This window comes from Sphaeroforma arctica (assembly GCF_001186125.1).
Source record: "Sphaeroforma arctica JP610 unplaced genomic scaffold supercont1.6, whole genome shotgun sequence".
In the NCBI taxonomy this organism is placed as follows: Eukaryota; class Ichthyosporea; order Ichthyophonida; genus Sphaeroforma; species Sphaeroforma arctica.
Window position 1 is genome coordinate 63,514 of NW_014040552.1, and position 18,319 is coordinate 81,832.

The 18,319-nt window shown below is 40.7% G+C and overlaps 4 protein-coding genes across 4 annotated transcripts; 3 read left to right on the forward strand and 1 right to left on the reverse strand.

Annotated features, from left to right (window-relative positions):
- Window positions 1–500: 500 nt before the first annotated feature.
- On the forward strand, window positions 501–974 carry SARC_00221 (hypothetical protein; the record flags this gene model as incomplete). Its single annotated transcript, XM_014306077.1, has 1 exon — window positions 501–974. The coding sequence occupies one exon, from the start codon at window positions 501–503 to the stop codon at window positions 972–974; it is 474 nt and encodes a 157-aa protein (XP_014161552.1).
- A 6,140-nt stretch (window positions 975–7,114) lies between these two features.
- Window positions 7,115–8,966, forward strand: SARC_00222 (hypothetical protein). Its single transcript, XM_014306078.1, has one exon. It carries the CDS (start codon window positions 7,172–7,174, stop codon window positions 8,306–8,308), a length of 1,137 nt encoding a protein of 378 aa, XP_014161553.1. The 5' UTR covers window positions 7,115–7,171; the 3' UTR covers window positions 8,309–8,966.
- Window positions 8,967–9,528: 562 nt separating this feature from the next.
- SARC_00223 (hypothetical protein) lies at window positions 9,529–15,151 on the reverse strand (the record flags this gene model as incomplete). The annotated part of the gene is made up of 9 exons (XM_014306079.1): window positions 9,529–9,615; window positions 9,860–10,054; window positions 10,211–10,425; window positions 10,670–10,856; window positions 11,152–11,223; window positions 11,359–11,784; window positions 11,992–12,138; window positions 12,354–12,518; window positions 14,804–15,151. 9 exons carry the CDS (start codon window positions 15,149–15,151, stop codon window positions 9,529–9,531), a joined length of 1,842 nt encoding a protein of 613 aa, XP_014161554.1.
- A 685-nt stretch (window positions 15,152–15,836) lies between these two features.
- SARC_00224 (60S ribosomal protein L26) lies at window positions 15,837–17,645 on the forward strand. The gene is made up of 4 exons (XM_014306080.1): window positions 15,837–15,919; window positions 16,626–16,770; window positions 17,019–17,190; window positions 17,406–17,645. The coding sequence occupies exons 2-4, from the start codon at window positions 16,637–16,639 to the stop codon at window positions 17,481–17,483; spliced, it is 384 nt and encodes a 127-aa protein (XP_014161555.1). The 5' UTR covers window positions 15,837–15,919; window positions 16,626–16,636; the 3' UTR covers window positions 17,484–17,645.
- The last annotated feature ends 674 nt before the right edge of the window (window positions 17,646–18,319 follow it).

Consider the following 18,319-nt stretch of genomic DNA (forward strand, 5'->3'; position numbering starts at 1 on the left):
TTTGTTTCAAACGTGTCGCAAATAAATCATCTACCAATTATCCTGCCGTGATTTCCTGTATTTCTTTGCACATTGACTCTTCCCAAATGACCAATTCCTACTGATTGATGGCGGGGCTACCGTAAACTACCTCCACTCTACGGCTCGTCCATTACTTCACAACGTCGAACACGGTCAATTTCCACTCCTTTTAGCCGATGACTCTTTAACCCACGTCTCTGAACGAGGCATTCTCCCCGGACTGGGCCTTACTTATCTTAGCCCGTCCCTGTCTCAGCAAATAGTATCGCAAAATAGACTACAGGATAGCGGATACCGACTTGAATTTCCTAATAGCCGCCGTATTTGCACTATTCCCCACTCCGACTCTTCGACAACTATACCACGCACAAAAGGGGGTTATACTATCACATACGCGCGACTCAAAGCCCTAGTCGAGTCCCCACATCACACTAGATTGCTCTACAATACAGTGACATCCACATCGACACGTGCCCCACATGCCGACCCTGTCGACTCAGCCCCTGAGGACTCCGATGATGATGACATGCCTGGACTTCGTTCTGACACTGGTGATTTTTCTGACGAAGATGCCACGGACATCCCCCCCTCCTCCTCCGCTTTCTACTCCGTTACTCCCAATTGATACTCCCACCAATAAATCACCGCCCAATTTTCCAACCCAGGATATTCAACCACCAACCAAAATGACGTACGATGAATATGATCGTAACAACGGTCATCGGAGTAGAAAAACTACACTCCGCATGGCCCTCAAGGACAATGTGACACTGACACACCCCCCTCCTCCAGGTGTCACCACCGAGGATTGGATGCTCAACAAAAACGACTGGGCCTCAGCTATGACCCACCTTGATTTTACGCCGACCATCGATAGATGTGCATCTCAAACCAACTCACAACTACCGAGGTTTGCTGGCCCGGAAGGTGGTGAAGTCAATGACTTCCGTTAAGTAGATTTTATCGTCGAGAAATGTTACGGGAACCCTCGATGGACAGATATTTCCGACCTCATTCGTCTTAACATCTCAACGGGATCTACTATCGCTATCTGTGTCCCACTACGGCCTTACGCCAAGTGGTGGACCCTTTTTCTTTCACATTTACAAACACAACCATACATAATTCGCAACAATGAGAACACATTCTTACGACATGGAACCACTCCGGTCGGCCGTCCTACCTGGCTTTACACTTTGGTGGCCAAAATCGGCCCCCTCTACTCTTCCGTCGCCCGTAATGCTGATCTCTGCTCAGCCATCGAATCCGTCCGCGCTAATACAGAATTTCCAAAACACTGTAGGATATGTATCGAGGGTAAATTTAAGCGAAAAACCAGTACAGCATGCCACATCAGACTCTATCTACGGACCGGCGGCCGATATGAAAACAAATACGCTCTAAACTTGATATGTGACGGGACGAAATTTGGAATTCGCAGTAATTTACCTAACAAGAAGACCATTAGTAATGAAAAGCCCTTCTCGTCCAAATACCGTCTCACTATAAGCCCCGCCGGCTTATTGCTGGCGGGGACAGCGTGTTCCATTGCTTCTTGATCGCGGCATGGCACTCAATCGTACGCCTGCTCATACACCCCAACTTAACGGAAAAGTCGAGAGGGCGCATGATACACTTAATCAATTAACGCGCACATTACTTATCGATTCTAAACAGTCTCTTTCCTTGTGGAGCCTCGTTGAAGCTTTTGCTGACCTTATTCGGAATGAGAATCTCGCCACTAATGAACTCCTACACTCCCCGGCGGACAAATGGCATCAGACCATCGTCCCCTGTTTTCCACGCTCCGCTATGGATGCATTGTAGTTTTTAAAATTGAAGGGGCTCCTCTCAAGGGCAAACACAAGTATGAATCTCAGATCGGCCATGGTGTACTAATGGGCAGAGCACCCCACTGTACACCGGATACGTGGCTTATACACAACCTCGCCACCCAGCGCCTGATTAATTCTCGGAATGTGAAATTTCTCTCTTATCACATCCCTCAGTGGGATGCCACAGGCAAGAAGGCTCGCCTCAGTACTAACCCTACAGGTTATAATATACTCGTTGCTTGGTACGAGCTCTTTTCTAATAGTGCGGCGCCACTCCCTTAAGTACCCCATTTACCACCCTTCGTTGGTAAATGGGGTACATAAGGGAGTGGGAATCACCGCCTCTCACTATTCTCCAGGCACCACGACCGACTCGTACTACCTCACGCCCTGCTACGGCCACAGACCCGGCTCCTGACCCCACACCTGCCCCTGCTCCCGCCCCAAACCGTCTCTCTGCCCGTGAGGCTCTCGCCAACTCTATCGCCGCTGCTAAACAATCAATTGTCGATATTACTGACACCATTGCTACTTCTTTTCCCATTTCCCCCCATCTCAATTCTGATATTTCTCAGGAATCGACGACTTACCCATCTTTAAACCCGGATTTCAACCGGTATATCACGGAGTACCAGACTCAACGTGAGATCGATGACATGTCCCTTGACGCCTCCCTTCCAACCGTCTTGCATGATAGCCAACTCTCCACCTTTGCCCAACACTATTCCGATCGTGAATCAGTTACAGATACCGTCGACGACCCTCGCCAGGATTTTGGGTTTGAACCCAACTTAGCCGCATTTGCCCCCGAACCTTATGTTCCCAACTCCACCACCCATCATTCCGATGTTGAATTTGACTTTTCCGACGAATCTAGTACTCCAATTTGACTGACGTTACGTTCACTTTACACTACCACCTCCCCATGCTCGTTACGTGAAGCTACCGCCAACCTCGATCACACTCTCCCCAAAAGTGTCAAGCAAGCACAAAGAACCCCCGAATGGCCTTTATGGCCTTAAACAAGCCGGCCGGCTATGTAATTTAGACATAGCCAAACGTTTCAAATCTATTGGTTTCCAACAAAGTGACGCGGACGAAAGCATCTAGTACCACTCAATCCATCACATAATTGTCGCACTTTATGTGGACGAAATTGTTCCCGCCGTGCAGTGGGACTCAGGCAAAGGAAAAGTGGTTATTTACTCATATTTCTAAATTTTACTCGATGAAAAACCTTGGCAGAGTTCGTCATTTGGTTGGCCTGCGGATCAAACAACATATTGACCGCATCGAAATCGACCCACAGGCATACATAGACCACATGCTTGACTCGTTCCAACTGCATGACGCTATACCGAAACATACTCCAGGTACTACCCACCACCCTGCTGATTCCGACGCGGCCCCATACACCGGATGTGACTTCCATCAACATTTTGGTGCGCTCGGGTTTGCCGCCAATTTAACTCGCGTAGACATTGCTGCTACGTTCAATCAGCTTGCCGCTTTCGCTACTAAGCCCATTACAGAACACATGATAGCCCTCTAACGCATTTTACAATACCTCAAGGCTACAAAGACATTCAAGATTACATACCGTCGCAAAACAGTCGGGTTTTAGGGTTTAGGGGGTTTTTTTTTTGGAAAAGTGCCAAGCAAAAGACTGTTGCAATTAGCTCCACAGAAGCGGAGTATGTTGCCGCCTCCGAAACCGTCTGCCACATTGCCGGGGCTTGCAACATTCTTCATGCCATGTGTCACACGTTTACACTACCTACAACTCTACACTGCGATAACCAAAGCGCTATGAAGGTTGCACAAGGTACTGGCACCCCTAAAGGGTTGATACACACAGATATGCGCACACACTATATTGGAGATTGTGTTCGCAATAACATTATAGATATCATATACATCAACACTAGCGATAATCTTGCCGATCTCCTCACCAAGTCTCTCCCTCGACTTCAGCTTGAATTTCTTCGTAATTCACTTATGTCACTTCACTGAGATGTTTACGATTCAGGGAGGGTTTTGGGCTACACCCAGGGTTTTAGAATCACAAACATAATTTCTATCGGTAAATTAAGTTTACAAAAACTTATTTACATTTATACAAACATACCAGAATATATTTAATATTACTACTATTATATATATATATATGACACCAAAATATAATAAAGACACGTCTTCAGAAATAAGATTTATACTGTCTTTTAGGAGTGGCTTTTTTTATCGTGTGATAAAAATTGCATAAATTTTACTTAGCCTAACCTGTGAGGAACGTAATGTAATAAATACAGTAGTTCAGCTACTTAAAAATGTGGTCGAAACCAAGCAACACTTAATAGAGGGTGTGAAGTCTGTGAAAATAAGTGAATTCAGTCAGAAGTGCCATTGAGAATGGCGCGCCTGCTATATTTATTAATCACGATTCTATGTGGAACGAGACTTTCTCTACCATCGGGGTATGTGGAAATACCAGTCTCTATGGTTTCGTATGAGTCATCACTTCTATCTCAATAAATTCGCTGTTCCACTAGTCGGTCCGGTTCTTCAGCCAGGTCCTCTGGTCCGGTCCTAAAACCCCCTAGGTCCGGTCCTCTGGTCCGGTCATAAATTGCTCTCTCAGGTCCGATCCTCATGTATGGTCCTAAATATCCACCTAGGGTACTTTGTCCACAAGCCCATGCAAGTTGCATGTTGTTACGATCGTGACAACGGTTCAATAAGTATTATCTCAGCTGTATTGTTGGTGGGTGCTTGTGTTGCATTAATATTAGACTTACGGATATCAAACGCTCTAGTCTCTTCCAATTTTGCTATGTATCGGTAGAGAGGTTCTACTTAGTGGTATCTGAAAGAGAATGTGACCACCTACGCTGTGCTTCCAAAGTGTCATACTGTATATTATAGTGGAATACGTGATACAAGAACATGTTTCTTTCACGGTTGACAGAGATAGGCCCGTCTAGAGACAAAACAGTAGACTAAAATAGTAATAGTTACATAATTCAACAATTAAAAATAAATCGCTATGGTGAGATAGCGTCCGTACCCTGCTTATAAAGGTCAACTTGAAAGATATCACCTTCAGGTTGTGTTAGTGACCTATATTCGAATACCTGTTTGATGTGTTTAGACGAAACCAACCAACTTAGTACTAAGTTGGTTGAGTAATTCATTTAGCTAATTTACTGCTAAAAGCTAGAACAGAGTTGTCACTCCAACTAGGAGTAAATATTAAAATAAACACTCGCACAATTACATGTATGCATTGTTTTCCCAAAATATCGAAACCATATATAGTACAATATTATTGAACTCCACAATCTTATGTTATCCCCAACTCATAGCGTCTAAACCACACATATCGCCACGAGTATGGTTATATTTTCTATCTGTAGCTGGCTTACAGAACAGGCCGAATCCACTTTTACGCACTGTCTATATTCCTAAATAATAATATTTACTGATTATTCTATATCTTACGTTACATCTGTCTAACTTTCAAATCAAGCTCTACATGATTGCCTACAAATTATATTCCTAAATAATAATATGTACTGATTATTCTATATATCGCGTTATATCTGCAGAACTTTAGAAGCAATCTCTACATGATGGTCTCATAATTAGTCACTGAGAGCGTTATCATGGTTTACAGCGCCGCATAAAAAGTGGCGACACGTTTTTTTTGGCTATACCACCAATATCCTTGCTTGTTACAATCACAATGTAGAGGGGTGTAGAAAAAAAAGCATATGAAAACACAGCTGTGTGGAAATTAAAACAACTGGAGCTTATTCCGAGGTGATTTTATCGCCATTTAGTTGTTGTGTTACCTCTTTACAATACAAGGGATACATATATAGTTTTTAGCCCACAAATTTAACCCTGGGCCTACACGTTATGTCCTGTTTAAAACGTTGTTACATAAGGCGACCCAAAAGAAAAAAAAATGAGGTTCTGCCCAGCTTTATTTCTCAGGTTTGCAATCAAACCTTGCCAGATTAACTTGCTTCATCAGGAACACAAAATAATACACTCATCTACTTCTGTAGTGATACTTTTCGTTTTGAAAACTATTTGTACAAAATTTTTCACTTTGATGTTTAAAATTAAAGACAACATCATTAAACATGGCCCTCTGGATTAAAATCTCGAGCGAAAATCCGGTTTTTCTATGCGACATCGCAAATATAGCGCAGACCCTAATCCAGAGGGCATTGTATAAACCCAATTCATATTTGAAATATATTTTATTTTACTTTGGCGCCGTAATTTCTGTTAATTACAGGGTAACGAACGAGCCTAGTACAACTAATTATAGGAGTTATCAAACTTCATCCTGGATTCTACGAAAGCCTGATCTCCCGGTGATCTCCGATTCAATCAAGACTTGGCTATGTCCTCCTTCGCGATGTTTCACCCCTCAGTCAACTGTCAGCTAGACGACGAGACAGTATGGTCACGTCCCATCAAGCATCTAATTTGTACACTCAAATATGTCTTGTAGCTCTGGCGGCAAGGGTAATCGATAGTTTGTAACGCATACTGGTCCCCTCCCGTCAAGATTAGCCCCAAGCTGTTAGTGTAGAACCTCAGCTGTTTAGTACACAATTATACCGAAATCTAGGTCCAACCGTCTTCCAATTTACAATCCACTCAGCTCCCAACTGGGTCAGTTGGTGCGGTACACGACTTGGTATTTACTATTTAGACCCCAAGTTCGAATTTCGCTCAGGAATTGAAAATATAATGTTCTCGCTCATGACTTATCCGACCAGAGTGCAGAACGCGCAGTCGCCCACCCACAGTGACACCGACCTTGAATATCCGAGCGAAAAACTGGCGAAAATTAGGTTGAGACGGTCCGTAGTCCGTACCGGCCGGCAAAAGGACGACTACCGACCCAATTGGATATAAAACTACCTGACTCACGATACTAGTCAATAATAAAGCGTTCCCATTGGTTAATAATAGAGTATGCCACTGCCATCTTGAAATAAATAAGATTAACCCTACTGTAGTACCATCGACCAATGAATATAATTAGTAGGGTTTGTCATACCAATCACAATTGAGAATTGTGCTGGCTTGCCGTTCATGAAAGGATTTCTTTCACTGTATATATACCAAAACCGGAAAGTGACGGAAACCCAACATATTTTAAAATTCAACAAACAAAAGTCTTTTTTTATATGTATTTACATCATGAATGCATCATTTATATATACACATATGTAGGAGCACAAATGACGACGTATATGGTAGCAATCTGAACTGCATTTCCGCCACAATTCAACATGATGCAACCATTATTAAGAAATACATTTGCATATGCTTCTAGCCGATCCGCGATAAGTAGATGTGGGACGCTGAAATTAAGTGTCCGCCTGCTCTCGAGCAGCTACACCAATCTGAAGATATGTCGGTACCGTGAACTGGTTGCTGACACCCCAATGGTGGATCTGACGCATTTAGTTGCGAAAGATGCCAACTCTGAATTGGCGAACAGTAATGTCCGCGTGTTTGCGAAGGTTGAGTTTCTGAATCCAGGATTTTCTATAAAGGATCGCATTGTGCAGAACATCCTTAATAAAGCAGAAGATGAGGGGAAATTAAAGAAAGGTATGATTGCAGTGGCCGCGTCGTCTGGCAATACTGGTGCGTCAACCGCCATGATGTGTGCTATGCGTGGTTACGAGTGCATCATCACTACCAGTCCGAAGTGTAGCAAAGAGAAAATGGATGCCATCAAGGCCTATGGGGCTAAACTTCTCGTTTCAGAGCCCGGTGTGGAGGAGGGTGACCCAAAACACTACATAGAGATGGCCAGACTTATGGCACTTGAGGACCCAGAGCTTTACTTCGATATCGACCAGTACGATACTCTCAGTAATCCAGAGGGCCACTTCCTGACCCTTGGTCCCGAGATTTGGCAGCAAACTAACGGATTAGTAACCCACTTTGTAGCCGCAGGCAGTACTGGAGGAACGATATCGGGAACTGCAAAATATCTGAAGCAGCAGAATCCCGAGGTGAAAGCTGTACTAGCTGACCCCGTGGGCTCGATTTTTACAGAGTACTTTAAAAAGGGTAGCTACGGGAAGCCCAAAGATTTTCTGGTGGAGGGTGTCGGCAAAGGAACCATTCCTGGGGCGATGAACTTCGATATAATTGACGACGTTATACCCGTGAATGATCAGGAAGCGTTCGACACGTGCTTCAGACTTTCACGCAAGGAGGGGATCTGCGCAGGTGGCAGTTCAGGGCTGAATGTATTTGCGTCACTCCAGCTAGCTGCGTCTTTAGACCCAAATACACCCGCTGTCATTGTTACTGTACTGCCGGATTTGGGTGTGAAGTATTTGAGTAAATTTTACAATGATGAGTGGCTGACAGAAAATGGCTTAAAACCACCATCCGCCGGCCAAATATAGAAGAGTGCATCTAGAAGAATTGGCGCTGAGGGGTATCTTTCATACAGGAAGGTAGTATGACACTTCATACTCGATTTGCTGCGCTGTACGTGGATGAGAAGGATGCGTGTTGATCACCGGTAATACCTGGCTTGCAATGGGTCACAAGGGTACCTCTCGGTCACTTATATGGGATGGACGGATATATGTGTTGAACCTAACATCGTTAAAGGCAACACTTTTACATAATGTGCATGTACGGATGTACATCTGATCACGGTTACATACATATATGAGTGTATATACACGTCTCTACCAATACAAACACAATTGTTTGCAGAAATGTATTGTAGAATGTATTCTTACGGTTGGAGGATCGCTCAACGCTCACTTATATTATGTTAGCGCGTTGAAACAATCTTATACTATATCTTGGGAAGTGCTATTGAATTCCTTATGCAGAAAAATCTTGAGATTAATCCCACATACATGGTCATTAATAACCTTGGCAAAAGTTCGAAGCATAAAAGAACGAGGTTGGTGTCATATACCAGAAGACCAGGAGCACTTGTTTTAATCAGTCAATGTGTTCTTAATGTCGAAATGGAAATAAAGGTTCTCCTCGGTTGATTTAGTACTCTTTATTGCTCACCATGCACATTGTAAAAGTAACAACTAAATGTTTGGGAATGTCTTTCGAGCTGCCAGCTTTTATGTAGAGTTGTCGACCAAATGCTATTCCGCATATTCCCTTCTCAAATATATCAAAGACTATTAAATCTTGAATTATACCTTGAATATCAAATGAGAAATGACTTAGCTGGTTTATGTATAGTTTCCAAATCAGTACAAATACGCTTTTTTTCAATTTAGATCACCATTTGTCAGCGATACACTTTTCTAGTCAGTGACAAATATGTCATCCTTAGCGCTAGCGTCGTAGCACTCTATTTCTGTGAAGTGCATTTCTTCATCGACGGATTTCAGAACGAATTCGTGTCGGAACACCTCGTGCGCGTGCTTTATCAAATTTTAAACAGGCCTGCCTTCATTTGTGTGCACCCACGTGGAATTTCATCGTACGAACAAAGTAATTATATAGATGTTTTATATACGAGCCTGCTCTTACTAACTTAAAGGGCGTTCATGTGGACGTGGACCAGATCACAAATATCTCATCTGCGTGCCTTCTCAAATGTTTTCTTATATTTTATTTCCATGATGTTTGTGAGTTTAATCTACTATTTTTTCGCTTTCTTATTTCCACCTACACTAAATGATTTGAGCGGATCGCTCGACGGCCTCTTCTTATCTCCGGCCTTCTTATACTGAGGAAACAGAGAACGAGGCGTATGTAGTACAGATTAGTGTTCGCGCTTATACACTCACAAAAGCTTTGGCGAAAGCCATTTCTACAGTGAGCGTCAGAATTGATATACGAGTGCTTTGTGCACAACCATAAGTTCAATGTATCGTGGGCCATCGATCGCATTATCATCGGAAGCAAGCACATTCACCCCAGAAACCAAATATTACAACCAGTAAATGCTATCTGATATTCATAACACATACCTTTCTTTTATGTGCGCTATGTTTACTTTTCAGATTTCTGGCATGACTAAACTCTCCTCCAGCTGGAGCACTTCCGGCGTACAACGCCTCTTTCTCCTGCAATATGGCCACTTTTGACGGCATCAAATAACTGGGGATGTGTTTCAGACCCAAGTTAACCTTCTTTGTGTCAAGTACATCGTTATGCCTTAAAACCTGGTGGAAAGTATTGTCGGGCAGGATGAGTTTGTAAGGTTTAGATAGGGCTTAAAACGCTAAAATTGCGGGCGACCATTATAACTTGCCGAACAAGGTGTATGACATACAGGTATTGGATAATTACAGAGAAAATAAATAAGAAATCAATCATACCTGGTAGTCCCTCGGATTCTCAGCGAAATAGTCCTTCAGTTTTTGTGAATTTAAAATCTCTGTTCTAATTTCCCGTAGTCGTGCTTGTTTGATGGCTCCCCTCGTGAGCGTGGTAATCGCGGCATCAACTCTGTATTTCAAGCCCTTGATTTTGGTCATGGAGAAGGCATACGGTCGCAGCACACTCTCCTTTTGACTCGTCTCATGGTTGTGAACTGTTATGTTATAAATCAAACGGTAAGTCAGAAGTATCTCGCTGGCACTTAAGACTTCGGACTTGAATACACGAACAAAGGACCATGTATCCCCTATCTGAGTCATTAGTCATATTGCACCCACAAAAAAATTAAGACAGCAGCAGAATCGCACGCAGACACTACAATGAAGAAAACAATTGCCATCACACTATAGTATAACACCTGAACGTACTGATCAACCTGACAGACGCACACCACTTACTTTTCAGTTTCTTCTCGATTTTAGCAAGAACCTCTCTGTGTTCAGGCTGTGTAACAAATGATATGGCATTTCCCGCCTTGCCGGCACGCGCTGTCCTTCCCACACGGTGGATATATGCATTGGAATGAACGGGGAAGTCCACATTTACCACCCAATTGACATCATTGAAATCCACTCCTCTTGTTACCTACAAAGTATTGGTTAGGGTAAGTGAACAAACAAAGGGTGAGGATTTCACCAATGTACAAGAATAGGGCTTATTCGGAGGCCATCACACATTTGGTATTTCTCGATAAGGATAGGAAACAGACGGGACCGACAGAATGCGAGTAAGTACAAGATCGAACCACACATATAGAAGCACAAATCGATATACACGATAACGAGAAGTGTTTACAAGCGGTTTCGAGGTGTCTGCATCACCTAGAGCCTTCGATGTACAGGACAGGTAGACCGAAAATAAATAAATCAAGAACACTTACTCCATATTCGCCGTCTTTTTGATTATTCTTGCGTTTTCGCTTCTTCTTCCCCTCCATCACATTGCTCTTCTCCTTCACTACTCGAACCTCCTCCATCACATTCTCCTCATCCTTATCGTCTTTTCCATCAGTCTTCTCACTACTGCCTGATGCTTCTGTCGTTGTCTCATTCGTGTCTGCGGTGCTTGCAATGTTCTCCACACACACTTCGGATGCAACAGCCTGTGTCCCTCTGAGAGTGGTCAGGTCTTCTTCATCGTCACTGTCGTCTTCATCTGCCAGTGCGCTATTTTCATCTGAAGCGATAATGATATCATATACGCCTTTATTGAACTCCTGCACAATATGCTGGCGTGAGTTGTGAGGTAATTCACTGTTCAGCACGCAGGCTTTGATCGAGAAGTGATCCAGGAATAGCTTGAGTCTGTAGACTTCCGTAATAGAATTCACAAACAGTAGAATTTTACCGTTGATGAGTTTGAATATAAGCATCGAGTAGAGAATTAGATATTTCTCCTTGTCTTCGCATCTGATGATATGTTGCGCCAAGCGCGAGTCCTCCGGCAGGTGACTCTCATTCAACCTCAGGATGGCTGGATTGGTTTGCACGATTTCTCGCAGCGCTTCTACATCCTATATGGAATGGTATCAGGAACAAGAAGAAGATATCTCAGAATTTATATAGGACATCAGAATCAATCAAAGAATCCGAAGGCATGCATGTTACTGTCAAATATTTCACCAACTTGGGGCAAAAATTCAGAATCAAATTTCAAGCCTATACGATCGAAAGGCGGACACACACATGTTGCGATTGAAAGCAGAAAAGCCATGAAATACCTTCGTCATTGTTGCAGACATGAGATATGACTGGTATCCCACTGTGAGGTGAGCCAGAAGTGTTCGCACATCGTTCTCGTAACCAAACGAGAACAACAAGTCAGCTTCGTCCACCACCACGCTGTGGACAGACTTTACGTCAACATTCTGAAATTATGCCCGAGGATAAGATATCGTAAGTATGTATTTTTTTGATAAACTAACGCCACCTAGATATGTACAAAATTGCAAGTGTGAATGGTGAAGAAATCATGAATCGCAATTTATCGGGATGTAGAAAGTTTGTTGCGGGTTGGAAACAAATACAACATACAGTCTCGAAAAGCATCTGCAAGTTCAAAAGAAGATCTGATCACACACACCTTAGCATTGATGTGGGCAAGAATACGGGTGGGAGTACCGATTAGGATATCCGATGCTTGCAGGAGTGCGGCCTTCTGTTCTTCTACTTCCACAGTGGATGACACAGCGGTCACAGCCACAAGCTTGGAGCAGTACAGCGTGAGTTCACGTACTTGTTTATGTACCTGGTGAGATAAATTGCGAGCAAGTGTGAGGATTTGATGAGTTCGATGCCCACTTCGATATAAGTATGTACAAGATCATGGACAGCAAGCGTAAATGCATATCTACATATACAGTTGTGAGCAGAACGCACAACATGATACATATTACGATCGCATATGTGCAGTATCTGCACTTACATATTTACTCAGTTATAGTAAGGTACGAGTTTACATGTGGACACGACGACACACTAATGTTGATATACGTGAGTGTAACGCACCCAGCCTCCGTCTACTAGTGAAGCAAGTGGAAAGTCTAATTTGGTCAAAGCAGATTGGGGCGATGTTAGACGGATACAAGGCTTCGAGTACACACACACACATATATATACATATACATTTAATACTCTGATATCGTGATGAGATATTATATTGCATTATATAGGCACGAACGCTATGGTTGTAGTGTGGAAACAGATGCGTCAATAAATGCAGAACATACTGGTTTTTGCGTCCACCAGCCAGAAAGTACTTCGTTCAAATAAATCAAATATTTATAGACGTGCATGCTTGCATCTATAGCACAATGGTATATATGATATATTGACAGATTCGTTAGACTTCTAAGTATGATAAATCAAGTATCGCATCAGACAAATTACGAAAATTGAGAATCATATCTGCATATAAACAAGGATATACATCTTTTGGTGTTTTGGGCCTTTTCGTGCCTCGCGTTGACCGCCAACTAATATTCAAGCCCAAAGCATAGCAGCGATATACGAAGTCACGAACGTTATTGTCCTTCCATAAGTACGCAATTTTGGCCGACGCATTGGAATATAAGGTAGAATAGGTACACACAAACACACACGAACCACCATGTGAGTGCAAAAATATAAATCGTGTATATTGTTGGATGCATCCGTACACATTATGATATACCAATAAGAGTGAGATACACTGAATGTTCAATTGAAAATCAATCACACTTGCTACAGCCATGAGTATGCATTTGTATCTACGACTTCTCAACAACGAGCACACTCGTTAAAAACAAAGAGATGAAACCCTTTAAGTAAACATTTCTATAAAACACATGTATTTAAAATGTATGAATATGATATAAAATACAAACTGGAAAACCGCTTCTGAAAGGTAATTGAGAAACATCTACACACTTGTCCGCAACTTACGCAAATACACATGTAATGTGTAAAATCTAATGACGTGTACCACCTCTAGAACTCGATAAAAATATACACACATCATTTGTCCGTCAACTATGTAGAAGTATACGTTATTTCATAACACATAAATGAGCCTTGGCGTGTGCAAATTCTAAGCAAGCCCAACCTAGAGTATACGCGCAAAGATACCTTTTCTATACGAAGTTGTACTTGCATATATACTATGCGTGTATAACGTATATGACCACAAGCATGCCAATGCTAGTCGTAGAATATAGAATATACACAAACGATCACTAGATCGCTGCACCATGCACAAGTAAACATGGATAGAATGTGAATGCACTTGGACTATACAAACATACGTATACGGGGGCCAACATACGAGTATATACACACTCATATTAATGTGTATAAAAATATGTGACATACATACAAATATATATTCCTACATTCGCTGGTAAGGATACTATATACAAGTAAATATATTTATACATACTCCTGTATTTACTGGCACACAAATATATAACTATATATATGTGCACAAATATATATATATAATTATGTATATAAATATATACATATATGTGTATATTTACGCATATCACTGTAATTACTAGTAAAAATATCATAAATATATATACACACACATATATACATACACACACACACATATATATACAGATATAGATATATACATAAATATATAAATATACATACATATATGTATATATATATACATATATACATACATATATATATATATACACACACACACTCTCTCACACACACTCTCTCTCACACATACGCACATACACACACACACACACTCTCTCTCTCACACATACGCACACACACACACTCTCTCTCACATACGCACACACACATATATATGTATGTATACATACATATTGAAATAATAAATATATTGTCATGTATATGATCATAAGAATATTCCACACATATTTCCGAGATGATTCCACTTTGATAATAAAGCAGAAGCACATAGTTACCAGATATTCGCTAGATATGTAATCAATGGCGAATTTTAAAAGAATTTTATTCAAGCATAAACAACTTCGAGATTCGTTAGAATAACACATTTTACGTACATACCTGTTCACATAACTCCTTCGTAGGTACGAGCAGAAGGGCCCTAACACTCCGCTTGCTGTTCCCATCGGTCTGCTTCTCCAGCAGTATTCTATTTATAATCGGCAGAGCGTATGTGGCCGTCTTACCACTGCCCGTACGTGCACGTGCCAAAAGATCCCTTCCAGCCAAAGCCAATGGTATACCCTTAGACTGAATAAGTGTAGGGTACTGCCAGCCCAGCTTTTCTACTGCACTCAGCAATCGATCGTCTAGGGCTAGGGATGAAAACTTAGCCTGATCTGCATCTTTGGTTGCTGCTGGTAGTATATTGGATTGCGGCGATTCTTTTACTTTACTATCGACCGACATTGTTTACGTGTTTGTTGTGTTGTTTCCGGTGTGTATATTGGTTTCTAGTTTTCTAGTTGTCTTAGGCTGAACTAACAGTCACTACACTCCTCACTTCTACGACAGTATGTGATTACTGTCAAAGCGTTCAGCGATGCTTTGTGTGCAATTGCGGTGACTTTCAAATATACAAGCATATATTGTTGATCTTACATACAATGCAATCAGTGAAGCGTTTTCATATATACACATCAATAGGGTACTATAATTACTATTTGGAGGGACAACTTGCCATCGATAAGTATTAAGAGTAGCTTCACGTGTTTTACTCGCTTGCAATACTAAATTCTGATATTAGGTTTTACTGATTTTTCGTTTGGGTTTTTAGTTTTTACCACACTAAAGAGAAGATTGAGTTTATAGATTTGTATTTTTTTATTTGTTGAAAAAATATATTTCAACTAAATTAAAATAAACAGTGTGGTTTTGACTGTAGTTTACGACGTTTGTTTTTGATTTAAATATTGGTTTTTTAACGACAACCCAAACGGAAATACAAAAGTTCAGTGTCGATGACTTGTAGGCTCAGTCTCAGTGATAGTAGTTTTAGTACATTTTTATTTATTACCGACGTAGTATGCGACATAATAACAACATTTAAAATATAACCATGTGTACCGATTATGGCCGGGGACTGTGTTGAGCCCGCAGATTCCACGAGGCGTTTTAGTCACAAAGTATAACAGTGACGGCAAAAGGAAACACAGCCTCCTTTTACTAAGCGGATAGGTACGTAGTTCTTGTGTTATAGAGGTTTATAGTGTGCGTAGTACAATATTCCCAGATTTAGCACATACATATACTTGTCATTCTGAGGCGATCAGCAAAGGTACGGAAAGTCGTATGTCCAAATGGAACCAGAACAAGTACACAGTCAGAATACAGAAAAATCGTATATGTGCATGGACATCAGCACTGCAGAAACAACAATAACAACATATACTCACAAAATGAGCTTCACTGCTTGAAAGGGTGTAAACGAATGCATCTACAGTATTTATAACAAAATATCGAAAATACTGCAGGAACACAGCTGCATCAAGAACAACTCTGTGCGCAGATACACGAATATGCATGCGCTGTTATCAAACGAAAACGGAGAGCTACTCGTGTTTTAGCGACACTCACAGTATTACACAGCAATGTACCGTACTCATTATAGATCAACAAGTAGAGAGTACTAGTCGAATTGCCGATGAGGATAAAACAATTCACATAACTATAGTTTGAGCATTGCGCTGAGAACACAAATTCTGCAATTCTGAGGCATAGTTCGACTGGCTCATCTCCACACAAATACACACATACCGACAAGCACATGACGCCTTCATTATTCTAAACAGCATCTCGGTTGTATTGTATCTTTTTCTTCGCTTCAGCTGTTCTTGACATATTTATTAACATGTCTGCTATGTAACCATCATTTCTCCATTAGAATTATTCACTATGAAGTTCAACACGGACGTATCCTCGTCCCGCCGAAAATGCCGAAAGGCTCACTTCGCTGCCCCCTCATCAGTGAGACGCACTCTTATGAGCGCTCCCCTCTCCAAGGAGTTGCGAACTAAGTACAACGTCCGGTATGTCTTGTTAAGTATTTATTTTGGTTTCTTCGCACATTTGGTGTGCATGTTGCTTTTCGACACTTTGCTTCCTGTGATTATATTCTTCTGTTGCCTTCCTCCGCATTAGATGTCGAACCTCTATGCCGACATTACAACTATGTATGAACCAAGCAAAATCACGTTTTATTTCATGCGATCCATTTGCCTGCAAGCTCTGACCATGGTATATTTCCTGTGTATCGTATGAATGTACGTACATATAGATCCATCCCCGTTCGCAAGGATGACGAGGTTACAGTTACACGTGGACGCTTCAAGGGACAGTCCGGCAAGGTCACTGCCGTGTACCGTAAGAAATGGGTTCTTCAAATCGAACGTCTTAATCGTGAGAAGGCGAACGGCATGAGTGTACCCGTCGGTATCGATGCGTCCAAGGTATGAAATATGTTATCGGATGTGGTATTAGCTTTCCTTTTGCTTCCAATGATTATACTTTTCTGTTGCCTTCCTCCGCATTAGATGCCAAACCTCTATGCCGACATTACAACTACGAATGAACCAAGCATACAACCCATTGTACTACTATGTACCCTGTATCAATCACTTGCTCAATGATACATACCTTCTCCACGCGCATCTGAACTCAACAGGTCGAGGTGAACAAGCTTTCACTGGATAAGGATCGAAAGGCTATCCTTGAGCGCAAGAACCGTGACACTAAGGAGTAAATAGGATATAATAATATATGACTATTAAATTCACATTCTGCCAAATATCGCGTGGTGTTGCTGGATATTGCCACGAGGTTTGGTTTTCTAGGTGGATGTGTGCGTGTGATATACTTGTGATACCACAATTTACTTTATCTTATGAACACAAATATATTTGGCGCGAATGCTGATTATATATGATTATATATGTATATCATGCATGATTATATAAATATATATTTATATCTCGATGCATTGGCTATTTGTCAACGTGTTCAAATTGCGTCGTTTTTTGTTGAAGTAGTCTAAATGGATAAATATATATATATGCATTGTATGGATATATATGTGTATACATATCTTTATGTATGTATATATATACATTTATTAAATATATGTATATATTTATCTCTATATATACATATATATATATATATATATATATATATATACACATTTATATTTATATATAATACATATATATTTAAATATTTTATATATATATTTATATATATTTATATATACATATTTATTTATATTTATTAATATAATAGTATATATATTGATATATATATATGAATATGGATATGAACATGAATATGTTTGAATTTATACATTTGTAAGTTTAACAAATTTTAATTGTATATTTGTTTATACAAGCATATAAATATATATATATATATGTACATGTTAAGGTTTATGTTTAAGTATATTTTTATTATATATATGTATATATATATAAATATATATATATATAGATATATAGATATTTTATCTATATACCATATATATATGTATATATATATATGTATTATGGTATATAGTGAATATGTATATATATATTATTTAGTAAG

Coding starts and splice junctions, on each gene's coding strand:
- SARC_00222 (XM_014306078.1), top strand. CDS start 7,172: ATGATGCAACCATTATTAAGAAATACATTTGCATATGCTTCTAGCCGA.
- SARC_00224 (XM_014306080.1), top strand. CDS start 16,637: ATGAAGTTCAACACGGACGTATCCTCGTCCCGCCGAAAATGCCGAAAG. Junction 16,771..17,018: donor CGAACTAAGTACAACGTCCG/GTATGTCTTGTT, acceptor ACGTACATATAG/ATCCATCCCCGTTCGCAAGG. Junction 17,191..17,405: donor TCGGTATCGATGCGTCCAAG/GTATGAAATATG, acceptor TGAACTCAACAG/GTCGAGGTGAACAAGCTTTC.